The following is a 17642-nucleotide window of genomic DNA, read 5'->3' on the forward strand; positions in this document are numbered from 1 at the left end:
TTTGATATCCAAAACCGCCAAAGAACAATGGACAGTGGGGAATGTTGGGGTGAACCAGAAAAGTCTGGGTAGAGCCGAATCTAAATGTTGGCTAGGTAAGCGTCATGTAGTAAGAAGAGTAGTTATGAACCTTGTAGACCATCCCCATAGGGGTGGTGAAGGGAGGGCTCCAATTGGTAGAAAAAAACCCGCAACCCTTTGGGGTTATCCTGCATTTGGAAGAAGAAGTAGAAAAAGGAATAAATATAATGATAATTTGATTATTTGTTGACAGAGTAAATAGGAGAGATTATTTCTTTCTTCGTCTTTACAAAAACAAAAATATATATTTTTAAGCCCAATAGGAAGTTGATTGGAACTATTGGGTCTTTTAAGGTATAGACCAATAAGAGTTCAACATCTGTCAGATAGAGATATCAAAATTCTATGAAATGTTGAATCTACTTTATCTGCCAATCCAGCGCTTGGCCCAAATTACAAAAGAAAAGAAGCAAAGCAAATAACAATGTTAAAAGCATTATAGAAGCCTCTATATTAGAAGTTAAATTGTATTTTAACTTATCTACTCAAAAAATGGGCAAATTAATCCCTGTACTTTAGATTAAAGAGCAAATTGGTCATTTCTTTTAAAAATTTCATTCTTTTATACTACTAAAAACTGGCATGGCTGACAAAATAGCTAGATAGCGACACATGATATGCCACGTGTAACTCCTGTTGACGTTCAGTGACTAGTTTTTAACCGTAAAATAGATAAAATATTTAATAAAAAGACCAGTTTGCTCTTTGATCTAATATAGAAGGATTAGTTTACTCATTTTTTTAAGTATATAGACCAAAATGTAATTTGACTTCTAATACTAGGACTTTCATAACGATAACAACAAAATTTAACTTCTCCAACAGAATTTGCCTCCAACGAGTACATATACAAGAACAAGCAGACAAGGTTTCCACCTTCTTACCACAATTCAACAAGAAAGAACAACAGTTGGATATATGTACCCTGCACAAGAAGTGTTTGCCTAAAATAAATCCCCCCAATACTGCCAATGTCTGTCTCATGGTCGAGATTTTAGATCTATCCATGACATTGAAAATCAATACAAATCAGTTATAGCCATCTACAATTCTGGGAAAGGAAATCTCGTGAATTCTTCCATCCATCATTCCTGCTTTAAGTTTCAGAAATGAATAATAATAAACAAATTTGAAACATTAATTACGACCAAGCTTTTAATGTGAAGGAAGCAACTCCCCAACTTTGTCCTCTTCAACATGTCTCTGTACTTTAGATACTACAATATATATATATATATATATATATATATATATAAAAAAGGGCAAAGAATTAAACAGTGGGTAGGATAGGTTTGTATCATTTATTTCTCCATGCCCCATTAGGTAATGAGTTGGAGTCTGCTGTTTCGACTTTCGTGTATGTTAGGGCAACATGAAAACGCTATTCCCTTTCCTAGTGGCCTACAATTGCTGGGTGGATGCACTGCATTTTCACATTTGCAACTTGCACTTGCTTCTAAATTGCTAATTCAATTTCAGTTTTGTTTGTTAACCGCAAAAGATGAAAAGGAACACTGATATGAAATGTAGTACAATGTGATGTAATGCCAAAATTTAGAGCTTGAAGGCAGTTCATCATACTGATGAAATGAAGTCAACTCCGCAGAGCAAAGTGAGCGGGGTGCGCTGCGCCTTTCAAATATGGTTGGTGTTGGTCCAAACATGGAGTGATTTAGCAGCCATAGGAAAACAACCTCAGGTTATTTATAATAGAGCTTGGATGGTAAGTAGGTTAACTAATTTTTTTGTAAGAACAGAAACAGTAAGAAGGAAAAAAGACAATGAACGGTAGAAATTGAATAATTTATTTAGTTAGCTCAAAAGCTATGCACATCTTATCTAACCTTCAGTGTCAATCAAGCAAACATGTTTTTTGTTGTGTGTGTTGTCCATTTGCAAACTTATATTGAAAGGTAAACCACAAAAGGAGAGTGAATGTAAACCACATCAATCATATATCATCCAAATTAGTAGAGATTAGTTGATTTTAGCAAAATGAGTTGCAAGATTGTGATGTGTTGGTGTTGGAGGGTGAATACTTTTTAGTTACACATTTCATGGCACAATTGATGTGTTCAAAACCCCTCGGGATTCCAATTGGGTGGGCCTCTCTCTCCGATGATCAGCTGTAGACCTAGGCTTGATGCCATTGCCATATCCCTAAATGTAACCTCCCCTTTCCAACCCAACATGAAAATGAAAAAGTAAACAATAAAGAAACACTGCCACTTCATATATTTCCAAAAGCCCCTTTCCTTTCCTCTCCAAGATAGAAAGACAGGAAAAGAAAAAAATAAAAACTTCAATTTTCCCTCTTCAGTCTTTGATGCATTTGCAGCCCAGTAATGAAATGATATAATTGTTCATTCCTGATTCATATTTCCTGTAGCCTGTCAAAATTCCCGTTTCACAAACAAGACTCAGAAAGAAAGAAGTAACTTTTCGTGGTTTGTTTTTTGATGGGTTACCTTTCTTGCAAAGCAGACTCAGCAGTGTCCATAATCTCCACCTCCACAACCAAAGGTGTCACCAACAAGCAGGAAAAACCCATCAAGATCCAACAGTTCGAATACTCTGACCTTGAAGCCGCCACCAATGGGTTCTCCGACCAAAGGCTTCTAGGCAAAGGTAGCCACGGCTCCGTCTACAAGGCTGTTCTCAGGGGACGCCACGTTGCCATCAAGAAACCATCTTTAAGAAACCAAGAAACCAACCCGGAAGCTGATAACGAGATCGAAATCTTGTCCAACATTCAAAGTCCCGGGTTGGTGAATCTTCTTGGCTTTAGTAATGACGCTAAAGATCGTTTATTGGTGGTAGAATTTATGAGTAATGGCACCTTATATGATGTTCTTCACACTTCCTCTTCTTCAAGGCCTTTGAATTGGGGTCGAAGAATTCGATTAGCCTTGCAAGTTGCCAAAGCCTTAGAGACACTTCACTCACAAAAACCCCCCATTATTCATAGAGATGTTAAATCTGCAAATGTGTTAATCGATAGGAATTCCAATGCCAGGTTGGGTGATTTTGGGTTGGCACTCAGGTGTGGTGTTGATGATTATAGGCTTAGATCAACCCCTCCAGCTGGAACCATTGGGTATCTTGATCCATGTTATGTGACCCCTGATAATCTTAGTACAAAAACTGATGTTTTTAGCTTTGGGATCTTGTTGTTAGAGATTATTAGTGGTAGAAAAGCTATTGACATTGCACATTCACCACCTTCCATTGTGGATTGGGCAATTCCTCTTATAAAGAAAGGGAAGATTGTTGCAGTATATGATCAAAGGATTGCACCTCCTGCGGATCCTATTGTTAGGAAGCAGTTGGCTGTCATAGCAGCTAAATGTGTGAGGTCCTGCAGGGAGCGGCGGCCGGCAATGAAAGAGGTGGTTGGTTGGTTAACAGGGTTGAGCAAATTGGTTCCTCTACATCTATGGAATGGTTTTAACAATCCATGTATGATGGTGGAAACAATGGGGCGTCCTGTTGAGTGTAGGAACGCCGAGGATGCCATGGATGGTAAATTTGGGAGGCAAAACTTAAGGGACTCGCGCAGAGTCTTTTCAGATTTGGGGTTCAGAAGCAACCTGATGGAACTAATGGGCATGAGCATGAGTGGTGTTGAGGGAGAGTGTGGCTCTGACCTTGTTGGAATTGGAACAAAATCAGGGAGCAGCAAAAGATATGGTGAAGATAAGAACGGTGGTTTCGGTTTGAGGAGGAATCGATCAGCCGGAGAAACTTCTCAAGGTGATGTATTTGCTCGATTGCTGTAGGTGACATTCAGTAGTATATCATGAACATTGAAATGGTTGGCAATGAAGCAAAGTCGAGGCTTCCAAGTTTCAGTTGCTTGCACCCCACCCCAAATCCATGTGTATTTTACTTGTTGGTAACTTGTTTTTGGTGATTTCAACCATATCCAAAGCTTCTTTGAATTGTTAAAGTTGTGTTCATTTTGTATGTAAGATGAGGACATGGCTAATGTCCATTTCTTAGGTTGTTAATCTTGTTTTTGCTGCAAAGCATACAATTGACGAATCCATGCATGATGAGGTGATTCAAAATATATGGGTTTCTTCTTCTTCTTTTTTTGTAATTTGAACCTGCATTCGCAATAACTGAATAACGTATTACTTCGTTTCATTCTCACGCAAGGTTTGGGAAAGTAGATGGATTTTATGTAATTTAAAGGCTAAACCCAGTAGTTTAGTTTGATCAAAGTCCAAAACATACATAAATAATTGAGATGAGAGGGGTCTGCTTTGCTTTGCTTTTACTTCGTCATATTTTGTAGGGTAGAGGGTAGAGGGTGGAGAGAGAGATTATCGTATCTTATTTCTGGAAATCCAAAGGTATTATTGATATTCGGCACATCATCATGTCAATGGAATAATTAATTCATCAAACCTGGATTTTTGTTTGTTTGTATGGAAATTTCTTATTGGAATGTGAATTTTCTTCTAACGGTTTCCAGAATAATCCCAGCACTTCCCTGTGAAAATGGACAGCTTTTAATGATTCATCTCTTTTTTTGTCATCTTCATTTTAATGATATATTTATATTTTACTGCCTTGCAAATTGCAATGTTGGTTCAATTCACATTACTTATTATTGCCAAATAAGAACTCAAATGAACAAAGAATTCTGGCAGTATGGATTTTGCTGGCCATGCCTTAAGGACAGATAATTAATTTATAATTTATACAATAACAGCATTGAATGTCAACACTTGTTCATAATTCTGAATGTATTGGTTGAATATGTTAAATACTACACAGCTTGGCCAATATCTTTAAAAGATTTGCGGAAAGTAAAGGTGGTTTTGATCCAATTATACTCAATTTTGGGATTTAATTTCACATAATTTTTATTAAAATGGTTAATGATGTTAACTATTAGGACCAACCTATGATACTACAGATGAAAACCAAAATTTGACTGGTGGTAAAATCACACATGATGTGTTTAAAACCAGATATTGGGGGTTGAGCCAAAGATAATTTCTGTGGCGATAGGATCGATTGTGGTTAGAACCAAAAGAATGAAACCAAGTAGGATCTCATCTTCATGTCTTGCCAAGTGAGGTCCTAGTATATTTGTGTTTGGTTGAAAAGAAATTAAGGATAAGATGTGGAGGAAGAGTGATTTGGAAGGCACGCAATGGACAATATATGAATCTGCTTTCACTTCCCCACCCACTGTGCTTCAAGTTAAAAAACAGGACTTGAGTTGGCGCTGCATTTGGAGCATTAGGTCAGATTTTGCTGTTCAGAAAAGGACTGAACAAAGATAATAACTAACCCAACTTCATCAATCCATTCTGTTAGTGCTCATTTGGTAACCCTTTCCTTATTATTCCTCACCATGTCTTTTTCATTTTTTTTTTAAAAAAAAGAAGAAGTCGATTAATAATAAAGACAAGAAGATGAAGATGAGGAAGACCCAAAGTTTCAAACGGAGATGCGTCTTTAGTTATTTATCAGGAAGCAAGAAAATATGTATTCCTTGTTTGTTTTTTTGTTTTTCCAAATATCAAGGCTTTACAGCTCAGGTACTTCCAGTTTCATGTGCTTCTCCTTTCCTTGGTGAATGTGCCCCCCCTCAACCTCCCTCATTATTGCTCAACTATGGCAATTTTCTTTTTTCATGTTTTTTATATTTTTTTAGACAAAATTAATATTATATTACTATTTTTATAATATAAAGTTCTTAAATCTATTTTTGTTTTATATTTTTATTAATATGAACTTTTTTAATTTATTATTAATATTAAATAATATCTTTTAGATTCATTGTTTAAATCTAATTTTGTAACTTCTCTTAAATTGTTTAATTGTTGTTCTATTTTATTTGCTTTGTTATATAATTTATAAAATATAAAGAAGTAATATCTATTAAACTATTAAAACTTTTACTGAGGGCCGAAATATTAGCATGATTGCAAATTTTATCTTCACATAGACAATCTGTTTCTTCCATCAAATTTATCTTTGTTACTAAAAGCTTCTGATATCTTTTTATGTATTTTCTCTCAAATGCCTAAAGTCTCACATAGATAACATATATATGGGTTTGAAGATAAATAACCATGAAATAAATTGAATTGTAAATACATTTTCTTTGCTTTTATTGGGGCAATAGAAACATACGAAAATCCGAGAAGAATGATGATGAATTTCAAAAGATGAAACTAAAATGGGTTGTGCTGTGTTTGATTTTCTGGATCCAAGTATTGAAGTTTTTTTTTCTTCTATCAGTTATTGCAAACAGTAAAGATGAAAAATTTGAAGTTAAGACCCTTAATGATGCTTTTAGTTCCGTCCAGACTATCGAGTGTGAGTTTGTGAGAAAGAGAAAACTGAAAGCATCAAGGAATGATCAATCAATATCTATGGTGGAAAAGGCACCTTATTCTTTTTTTGGTGGTTACCAAATTGTGCAAAATGTCTAAAGATGGCGGTGCTTCTTTTCAAAAAAAATTTTTAAAGAGAACTTCCATTTCTGCTTGCCTTTTTAGTTTAAGTCCTGAGCGATGGGTCTGAGCATTTCAGATATTAACGCCCACTTGAAAGCTGGATGGAACCAACCAGAACCAAATTCCGTTGACTGTCATTCCTATTATAACATTATGAAGACATGCGTTTAAGCGCAAACCCAAGACAACATGACCAAAGCAATAATTGATTTTTTGCATCAAATTTCTTGTAATTTTGGTACATGATTTGTTTTTACCCACATCTACCAGAATCTAGAAATAATAATAAATCTTTCTTTGTAATTTTCTGTTTTGATAATAAAAAAGCTAAAGGGTTTTACATCTAACTACCACGCACAAACCAAACATTGGAAAAGCATGTCAGATCCAATTCGCTCCGTCCTCCCCAAAAGAAACAGAACTGAACTAAATAAGCCAACTCAACTCTACTTATAAATACCACTAATAACAAAATGTGTAATAAACAAAAAATATCCTCTGCATCGCAACTATTCCCACTAACTTGCTTTGACAACGGACTAGTATATGAGAGGCAAAGTCGTCAATATATAGCAGTGAAGTAACCAAGAATATCCTCTGCACCGCAATCAAAGAGATGCCCTATTTCTTGTGTACATCAAAGGACTCATCAGTACCCTGCCCCCAAGTATGTTGAGGAAAAAATAAAAGCAGACCCCGGGGGTTCCATAATTGCAGATTTTATGCCCTCCCTTATACATCTACCTCATCTTACATTCTGCCTCGTCTTAATCATCCGCTTCAGAGTTCCAACCCAAAAGTTGCACTCATCCCACTCGCTAGTGGTAAGAAGAACCTGTTCCAGGAAATATATGTTAAAATGAAAAACAACTTTTTACTTATGAAAACTACTTTCAGTTGCCAAAATTCATGATGAAATCACCATAAACAACACTCTTCCCCCACCATACCTGGACTTGCAGAGCTGTACCAAAATCATTATTGTCCAAAGCCTGGCAAAGCTGAATGAGCTTATCAGAAGCATTTTTTGAAATGTCTCCACTGTTGAGTTTGGCAAATAAGGCACCTATTTTCCTTGAATTGTCCTTCTATTTCACGCTTCTTTGCTGGGTTTGCACGTGAGCCACCCAGTGCTTGAGATGTCTCGTTAAAAAGTCCAGTTAAGGTTGTGATTACAGGCTTCTGGTGAGCTGAAAAACAAACAAGATGAAGCCATCACCAAAAGTATCCCATATCATCTTTAAGTTGAAGAAATCCAAGAACAGAGATTTATCATATTTCATAAAGGTTCTTCAGATGAAGAATAATAATGTCAAGATAAACTTTGCTCAATTCTTTTGGATGGTAAACCCTGCTGGAATAAACTTATACAGTGACGAGAACATACCACATGACCAGAATATCTCCATAATCCAATAAACATGCATGACATTAGCATCCAAGAAACTAGCAATTACCAGGAAAATTTGAAGTATCGACGGTCTGCACAGTTGGTGGAGGGGCAGCAGGTGCTGCAGCTGGTTGTACTGGTCTCGGTTGTGTAGGGCTGGGTGGTTGCATTGGGCCCATCCCTGGTCTTTGAACAACAGGTGGGTTAGTTGCTGGCATAAATCCCCTAGGTGTTGAGGTGGGAGCTACAACTTGGGACACTTTTGGGCCAGGAACAGATCCCATTGGTGATGGGACAGATGCAAGTGAACCGGCCCCATGGGGTAAAGGATACGTAGGGTAGGCACCACCCTGAAAGCATGCAAAAGTATTTCAGTATACCAGTCTCAGAAACTTTGGCATCAAATATGAAAATAATGTAGCTATACAGATAGGATATAACTGAGAACCCAGGGTAGTTGGCTGCTGATATTTATCAGCATTTCTTAGAACAGGAGGATTTGAAGGAACAAAGGGTCTAACAGAAGGCTAAGTGGTGCCAGGTGAAGGAGCAAAATTTGCCTGGAATGTCAAGAAACTATTTAGTCAAGCATCAAAATGATATAAAAATGCAAAAAACATCATGCACATAAGAAACTGAAAAGGCTGGAAGAACTAGAAAGTCAAAACAGAGTGCTCATCTAGGACATCTAAGAGCCTTCTACCAAGTATCTAATCTTCTTTCTACATTTTGTGTATACAGATTTTCACGTTGTTCGATCAAACCAAGGTATATAAAAAATCAACTCCAATCAAACAAATGAAGCTGGTTTTGTTCTGATTTTCAGTTGTACAGTTTTATTATCCCTAGTGGATCTCAAGAAAAAATAGTCGCAATCAATTTTTAGATAGAAGCAATGGAAGGCAGTTTGTGAATTGAAAAACAGTCAAGTCAATGAAGATCAATCACGGATTAAAAAAAAACCCCCAAGGCCAAGACTTCCAAACACATACCAATTCCACGCTGTCAATTAAATGCAATCTTTCACTCCAAAAACTCTAAACAAGCATTCTCCTTTTCTTTTCCCATGGATACATCCAATAGAATGGTAATTCATAGAAAGCACCTACAAATACCAATTCAACCAAATAGTTCTAGGTGTTGAGATAACATGACAAATTAATAGCAAAATCAACAAAATGGAATGCTATGCACAAAAAGCAAAGCAGTACAGCATACCGAGGAAAAATGAGGAGCTGTGGTAGGAACAAAAGTATTAGCAGGTGGTGGTTGAGGTTGATACAAGGCAGGAGGTGCATACCCTCCATATGAAGAAAAAGAGTGTTGATAATTTTCATCATAAGCACTATCAGGAACACTTGCATGAATTTGCGATGTAGCTAACTCCTAAGCAATGAGTAAAAGTAGAAGAAAAGAAAAGGCTACTCACAGCATCACAACAGATTCTCAAGGAACTTTCACTCAAAAACAACTCTTATAAAACAAAAGTGCAAGACATAGCACCATGATATACCTGTTGTGAAGGCTCAAAGACTGGTCCACTTGCGGGATGAGAGTTACCAAAAACAGAAGCACTGGTTTCTTTCTCTGCAAGAATAAAAGTAAATATCCTCAATAGGCACATTTCAAGTCTACAAAGCTAACAGCAACCTAATTTCATGTTAGGCCACATAAATATTGCTATTACATGCAAGTAAAAAAAACTGTAAGATAAATTGAAAGAAATTGAGAGACCAGAAAATGTTGCTAACAGTTCTTTAGTTTAAATCTAAAGCATCACTGTTTAAGCAATCCAAATTGGAAGAGCTCAATCGTGTTTCCTACCAAGTTCAACTGGTGGACATTTTCAGTTACCAGCATGAACTTTTCATGTGAATTATTTGCACAAATATAAATTAGCAGTGGTAGATACAAAATCCAATGCAACAGCACTATAGCAGTTACCAGAGATATATCCTAAACCACGTACCATGTCCTGTAGAAAATGCAATACGATCTTTTAAGATCACAAGTTCAGGAGAAAGCTCATCAGACCCGAAGAGTTTCAAATACCCCATTGCTGTCGTTAGGAGTCCTTGACTAGCCAAATTTTCAGCATAATTCTCAACAAGCTTGCATAGAGATGCACTAAATCGCTTCTGGCCAGTTGCCAAAGCAAGAACAATCGTTTTTTCCATCAAATCCTAGAAAACAAAGTCTATCGTCAGATTGGTGGACTAGACAATCAGAAATGTGTTGTTCTACCGATTGCCAACTTACCTGAAGAAGATCAACATAAGATTTCCCATCATTTTCAGTTGTCAAGCAACTTGACCAAATCTCTACGGTTTTATCAATATTTCTGCACATATATAACAGAGAGTTGCTGCCAGAGTTTTACCCGCAACCATTAGTTTTGTAGCAAGGATATCACAGAGTACAGCCCATTCCTCTCCCTGGGCAAACTGCTCATCAAATATGATAAATAAGCCCATGATAATGGCAACAACAAGTTCAGTTATACAATTTGTGGCTACACCAGTACATTATCTACTTCCAAATTGGAAACTTACCGTACAGAGGAGTGCCAATGTTTCTTTCCAAAAATTCAAAGGCTTAGAGTTTACAAGGTTTGTGAGATCATTGTTCACCATTGCAGAGACAACCTAAAGAAATAATGAAGAAATATGATTAAATCAATCAGTGCTAATCAAAAATAAAAATTTAATTTACCTTGAGGTATGGTAAACGGCTCATCTTAAGATATTGATCACGTGTACTCTCCCATAAGGAAGAACCACCAACATGAGCAATAACTAAAGCATCAGAGATTTTATTCGCAGCAATGCACTGCTCGACTGCCCCTTTGTAGTCACCCACCACCAAAGCACGTTGAACAGCATCATCAAATGATGCATCTGCACTTTCCTCCAGTCCGTCTGATTCTTGAGGTATTAGATCTGCACTAGGAACTGTGCTCTCAACAGCAAAACTATTTTCGGAAGTTGAAACAGGTGTATAAGCTTTGGGACTTGGAAGATTATTGAAGAAATCTTCCCCATTATCAGCTGCAAAGAGGGTAGCTTCTTTCTCTCCCCCATAGCCCATTTTTTCTTCCACTTTATCCTCATGTGTAGTCTCATTCACACTCCAAGAGAGGTCATCTTGTACAGTATCTTTTTCTTCTGCAGGTAAACTAAAACCAAGATGCATGAGCAACTTTGTCCTCGCAGACCCGTCATCTTCAAACATCACCTTAAGAAGCCCCATGTTTCTCGATCATCCTGAGATCTGTGCAGAATTATTCAAAATGAACCATCAAAAATATTAATTGGTGGAGGTAACCAAATTTTTTGACAACAGAAAAAAGAAGAAAATAACTACACTTTCTTAATTCAGGCAACATACTCAGACTCATGGGATTTCTTCTCACATAAAACCCTTAGTGAGACCTCTCCCCATTCAGTATTGCAGATTCAAATTCAGATGAACGGCTGACAAGACTTTCTTCAGTAACTAAGTTATGCATGAAAACCTGAAAAATAATATACAAGACCATAAGATAACAGAAGAATGTGGGTGGCATTTAAATAAAACAGAACAAAACAAACCTCACCAACATACTTACCTCTGATGATGCACAACTACCTAAACCAGATAAACAAGGGCGAAAAGAGACAACTTTTCCTCCAAAACCAAAAGATGCTCCAACAGGACGTTTATACCATTTTGGAGCTCTCAAAGACGCTGCATAAAGAAAACATCAAAACTAGTTAGAGAAACTGAAGTACCAATAAATATATATTGTCTCAGAAACAATGAATTTATAGGAGATAAACAGTGAAGATTATTTAAACAGATCTGGCCCATATCTGCTTATCTTCCCCAACTTTTGACAGTCATCATTATGTTTCTTCTTGACTGCCAAAGCTTAATACTAATAAGGTCAAATTATAATAGGAGGGGGAAAAGAACGGGAAAAGCTAAAGCTCAACCTAAGCCTATCCAACCCAGTCTACAATGATTCATATTTGATCACTGCTAAACCAACTGACACAGTAAAACATACGGTTATATTTGATAATCACCTGCACCAAAATCAAGCTCCCCAACACTGTATCGGCTGCAACCCTTATTACCTGAAAGAAGTGCTAAATCTAGGGTTCCAAGAAAATATTCTGAGGCAAAAATTGTTTGCAGATCAGACAAGTATCTTTTTTATAGACAAACCAGCAAAAATAATAAGCTTCAAACATTTGCCAATTAAATTACAAAAGAAACAGTTTCTCGAAACAAATATAAATCCCATCCACATGTGTATAATAATCACAGGCAGATTGCAACTGATCTGTGATATAAAAAGTCAAACTGTCATGAAACGTTTGTTTAACAAAAAGGTTAACTGTGATAGAAAATATAATTTAAACAAGGTCGCACCTCAATATTGTAAATGCCAATTTTGCCATCAAAGGAAGATGCTGATATAATTCCAGGCATCTTCGGATACCAGTGCACATCAAAGTTCCAGTTGTTACCAGCAGGCAATTCACAGACAATCTATGCCCCAAAAGAGGGAAAAAAATCAAAATTGAGAATATACTTGTTTGATAAAAGGGACAGGCAAAATCAGCAGAAGAAAGCTGAAGCATATAAATAATCAACTCATCCCCCCCCCCACCTCTCCAGTAACCATATCCCAACAAATAGCATGATTATCTTTTGCACAAGTGAGCAAATAAGAGCTGTCAGAGGGACACCATGCCATTGTAATTACACAAGCAACAGCGTATGCTGTCAAATATAAGAGCAAAAATAATACAACTCCACTTTAACTTACAACAACTAAAAGAACCAGAAAAAAAAAATATAAAACCACTACAAGAATGGAAGACAGATAACTACCAGAAAAAATAACAGATGACCTATACCAGGAAAGAGACAAAGACCTAAGTTTATCATGGAGCCCTAAAGCAAATGGTTCCGACAGAAGGGCAACCAACTCAGTCTTAAAATTCCTCTCACACCAACTTTAAGAATTAAATTAAATGCATCTCACATTAAATGATCTAGTAAAAGGTCAAACCGAAAGAGTTATTTGGACCTTCCATTGTCATTGCCATTCTTATTGATAAAAATATTCAGGCTGCTGATTTTTAATTTTAGAAAGAGTGAAAAAAGTGATATAGCAAATACTCAATTGCATAAAATGGTCAGATCGAGGGCAGAAGAAAATATCTAAAAGCAAAGAAGGTAGTTATCACCAAGTTATGAACAAGAATCAACTTGTCAAGCATGCTTACCTTTTGTATGCCCTAGAAACTCCTTCACTGGTGACATCATGTTCCGCATATCCCAAAGCTACTTGCAAAACTTAAAGATATTAACATATTCCCTACAAATAGTAATCCTCAAGAGAAGCAATATCAACAACAAGATTGTTACCCTAAGGGTAGGTGAACCATCATCATCGGATGCAACAACAAGTTGAGTGGCAACATCAGGATGCCACTGCAGAACAGAACATCGCCTTCTTACTGAATCTGCAAAACTGTCAATATATATTTACTTATATAAAAGATTAGGTCAAATGAAGTAACAGGTCACATATATTTTCGCTTGGTAGATAACATATATTTATCTTATAACTGGTTTTTGCTTCTTCAAGTCCCAAACAACTGGAAAAATAAAAACATACATATTATCTTCCCTACTAAACATATATGACAAGACAATAAAATCCATTCATTTCCTCACCGGTAGTTCCATCATATGAAGTTGATGCCAATATATGTTGAACCTTGCTATTCCAAGACAGAAATGAGATTTCACCTTGAGAGGCAGAACCACTACCCTGCATCATTACCAAAAAAACTATGTAGATCAGGTAATCTTGTAGTCTACTTTCCAACTAAACCATTAATTAATATATTTAAAAAAGGTATGCTTGCAACATTAATGATGCAATAAATACGCAGAAGTTAAAGGCATTTAGTAGATCACAAACGGCATAACAGAACTTACAAGATTATTATCAATGACATAATAGACGCACGAGGATTCCAATTCAAAAAGTTATGGATAATTGGTACATACCTTAAGAGGTGGAAAATGGGTGGGTTGTGCAGGTGCTGCCAAATCCCAAATGCAGATTTCACCATCATCTGCCCCAGATGCTAGTAAATTTGGAGCAATGGCATTGAACTCAAGACCACGAACCTGAAATATGGGGAGAGGAAAAAAACTAAACACACCACACAATCTTCAAATGCTTGATGAAAAATATCACAGATGTAAGAAAGATCGCGCATTTATTACAGAAAAAGAAAACTCACAGGCCCTCTGTGCCTTGAAAGATGTCCAACCAGAGCTTGTTCACTTGCCTCAGAGCTAAGGAAGTAAAGAAAAGGTAAATTACAGCCACATTAACCATATATGCAAAATATCTATGGTGGAGATCAGTTAAATTTTTCTTCACCATCATTTCTTTTGTTACAAACAAAAATAAAACGATGATATTAACAAAAATAAATATCCCAAAACAGAGGTAGGTTGTTATATCTAGTAATAGTTAGCAAAAAACTTCTCAAAAGTGAAATGTGAGAGAGTAACCCAATTTGATCGCTAGAAACAAAAACCATACAAGAACAGATAAAAGAACATTACCACTTCCCTAAAGAGGGTCTAAGTCATGAACCATTTTGTAAAAAGAAATTTCTCCCCAAAGATAAAGATCATCTTTTCTTTTCTAACAAAATACAGCAAGGCCGAAATGCATCCAGCAGGCAAATACAAGGAAAATAAAATAGTTTCCCGCCCTTTGAAAACAAGCTTTTCCATAATCATCAAGTAATTACCCAGCACAAAAGAATCAACACAACTTATTCAAATACCAAACAAACAAGTGAAGAAAACACCACAAAAATGCAAACATCATATTTTTCTCTAAATTATGAACCTCCAATTGAATTCACTTTCACTCCTAATTTCTAACATAAAACAATACCATCGACGCATCAGACAAAATGAAATTAAGCATGCAGCATGCTCAAAGGCAATGCAAATATAGGGCACAAAAAATTACGGTAAATTTTGTCTAACTGACTCCAGCTAAAAAAAAAGCATTAAAAAAAATATCAAAATATTTTACTTTTTGAGGAAAAAAAAAAAAAAAGACAACACATCTCTTCCAGATTTTAATTTCAACTAACCACATATCATATGCAGTTAAAATAAGTAATCTAGAATCATGGGCAAAACATCATTCAATCCAACCACTAAAAACTCTAGGCTCAAATAAAACATGTTCGGCCTAGAAGTCACTTGTTATCCACTCCAAACAACCAGGCAATTCAATGCACATAAAAAAACAATAGAAAGCCCACATCAGAAATGTGTCAAAGTAGATAGCAATATAGTGTAATCACAAGATGCTAGAAAACAGTCACCATTTACACAAACATAATACACTTAAAAGCCGCAACATATCCACTTAACTTGCAGATTAAGAAAATTCCTTACTAATTCTCCTTATTTGCAATTCAACCGAAAAATAAAGTGAATTAGATAAATAAAACACAATGCATAAAAAACTAAATTTACAGGATCAAGGTCAACGGATTCCAAATATGGATGCTGCCATCAACGAGGCCACCAGCAATGAGCCCGAGTGAAAACTCGTCGGAGCCGGATACGTTCTTCCCCCAAGCAAGGCGGTTAAAACGCTCTGAGCTGGGGCATTGACCTACCACGGGAAGCTCCCGATCTTCACTCTGGAAATCAAGCTTGAAGATCTCGAGATTAGCCGATGAGCTGAAGGAAAGATCGACCGCCCCAGCCATTGTCCCCGCCGCCATGTACGGCGCGTCCGGGGCCAGTGCCGCTGAGGCCGATCTATTGACCCATTTTATACACGCCATATGACTAAAATGCAAAAATTACGGTTTCTTATCCTCCAAAAATGCCCCTGTCAATATATCTGTCGATACAGTGAAAAAGAAACAAAGATGGGTAATAATTATTCGGGCGTAAGTGATTGGAGCGTAATAACTACAAAGAAAAAAACTGATTTCGATTAAGATGGAGAGAACTCGAAGAAATAGGTTTTGATATGTTTTGTGGATTCAGAGAGATGGAGGACGAGGACTAACACTAGGAGGCGGGAGGGAGACTAGACTTTGGGTTTTTCATTGTACGGAATCAGATCCACTTGAAAGTCTGAGAGGAAAAGACTTTTTTTGTTTTTGTTTTAATTAAAATTTAAAGTAAAAGGTAAAACTTGAACATTTATTCTTGTTGCTAATTTGTCCTGACATGATATTATTAACCAATCCGATGATAGTAGGAGACAATTTCTCAATACGTCACATAGCAAATATCAATTAATATTAAAAGTATATATAAATAAACTTATTACCAATTAGGTTACATTAAAATTAAAAATACCGGTCATGACATTAAATACTATAACAATAGAATTAAAATTAGTAGTCTAATCCTAACTATAATAATAAGGTGAGAATAAAAATAATTATTAAAGACATTAAATTAATAATAATATATAATAGAAATGATAAATTATTTTATTTTTATGAATTTATTAAAAATATGTTTAATTGTAATTTTATGTAATAAAATAATATGTATCATAATATTTTTATAATATTTAAATTGTTGATTATAATAAATAATTATTAACCACATTAGTTGAAAATGAATTCATAATTTAATAAATAATTATTTAAAATCATTTTATATTAAAAATATATTATGTTTTTGCTAAATTAATTATTAAAAGTATTAAAACCACGTGTATGTTAAAAATTAAATCATTTAACATGATTTTATTTTAATAATATTTTATATTATATTTACTATAATAAAATATCTATTTATTAAATTATTGTATAAATTTATTTTTATAATTTTATATTATAATTCACTTTGAATAGTCATTACATTTACATTTATATATATTATATAGTGATCTTTTACTTTCTATAGTGTAATACCTTACTCTCAACCTGAACATTAGCTTTAAGATATGAAATGTCATATTTTTTGTTGAAGCAATTATACTTTCATTTCAAAATTCAATAAGTCGGTTCATACAAGATAGTCGTCATTTAATACTTCTAAACACATCATTTATTCAATTCCGGGTCATAAGTAGGCTTATGAAAGCTCTCGTGATATTCCGGTAACATTTGAGGGACTAAAATGTAAAAAACTATTAAAACAATAGGTATTATTCTGACATCATTGAGTAAGTGTCGCGATATTTCAGACAATAATTTTATGTCACAACTTCAAAAGTGCTGAGTATGACCATGAAAACAGTAATTCAATATCGTGACTATCGCAAAAAAGATTTCGTGACATTGATAACAATAAACTTAATATCGCGACTTCACTAGATGCAAGTTGCAACTCAAACAGGGAACATGAGGTTACCAAGGCGTATGAAGAAGAGTCGTTAACTAAGTTGAATGAATATGTGAAAATGAATTGCGAAAGTGGTGACGATGAAATAATTCCATTAGGAAGATTGCTAGCTTCATTGGACACAGCATTTGGGGAGTTTCGAGTTTTTGCATCATCAATATGTAATCTAGCTTTTCCACTTTATTTCTGATTGAATCTGTTACAATCTATGTAACGTCTTTCTAATTTGTAACATAACTCTTGCCTTTTCTTTGATTTTCCACCTATAG

The 17642-nt window shown here is 35.5% G+C and overlaps 1 protein-coding gene and 1 pseudogene across 1 annotated transcript; one reads left to right on the top strand and one right to left on the bottom strand.

Moving 5' to 3' along the window:
• Window positions 1–2045: 2045 nt before the first annotated feature.
• Window positions 2046–4153, top strand: LOC105802518 (serine/threonine-protein kinase-like protein At3g51990). Its single transcript, XM_012634204.2, has one exon. It carries the CDS (start codon window positions 2541–2543, stop codon window positions 3858–3860), a length of 1320 nt encoding a protein of 439 aa, XP_012489658.1. The 5' UTR covers window positions 2046–2540; the 3' UTR covers window positions 3861–4153.
• A 2600-nt stretch (window positions 4154–6753) lies between these two features.
• On the bottom strand, window positions 6754–16173 carry LOC105802516 (protein transport protein SEC31 homolog B-like; annotated as a pseudogene).
• Between the last annotated feature and the right edge of the window lie 1469 nt (window positions 16174–17642).

Source organism: Gossypium raimondii, chromosome 11, assembly GCF_025698545.1.
Source record: "Gossypium raimondii isolate GPD5lz chromosome 11, ASM2569854v1, whole genome shotgun sequence".
Taxonomy (NCBI): Eukaryota; Viridiplantae; Streptophyta; class Magnoliopsida; order Malvales; family Malvaceae; genus Gossypium; species Gossypium raimondii.

What these genes read in the sequence shown, in the direction of transcription:
- LOC105802518 (XM_012634204.2), top strand. Translation starts at nt 2,541, where the DNA reads ATGGGTTACCTTTCTTGCAAAGCAGACTCAGCAGTGTCCATAATCTCC.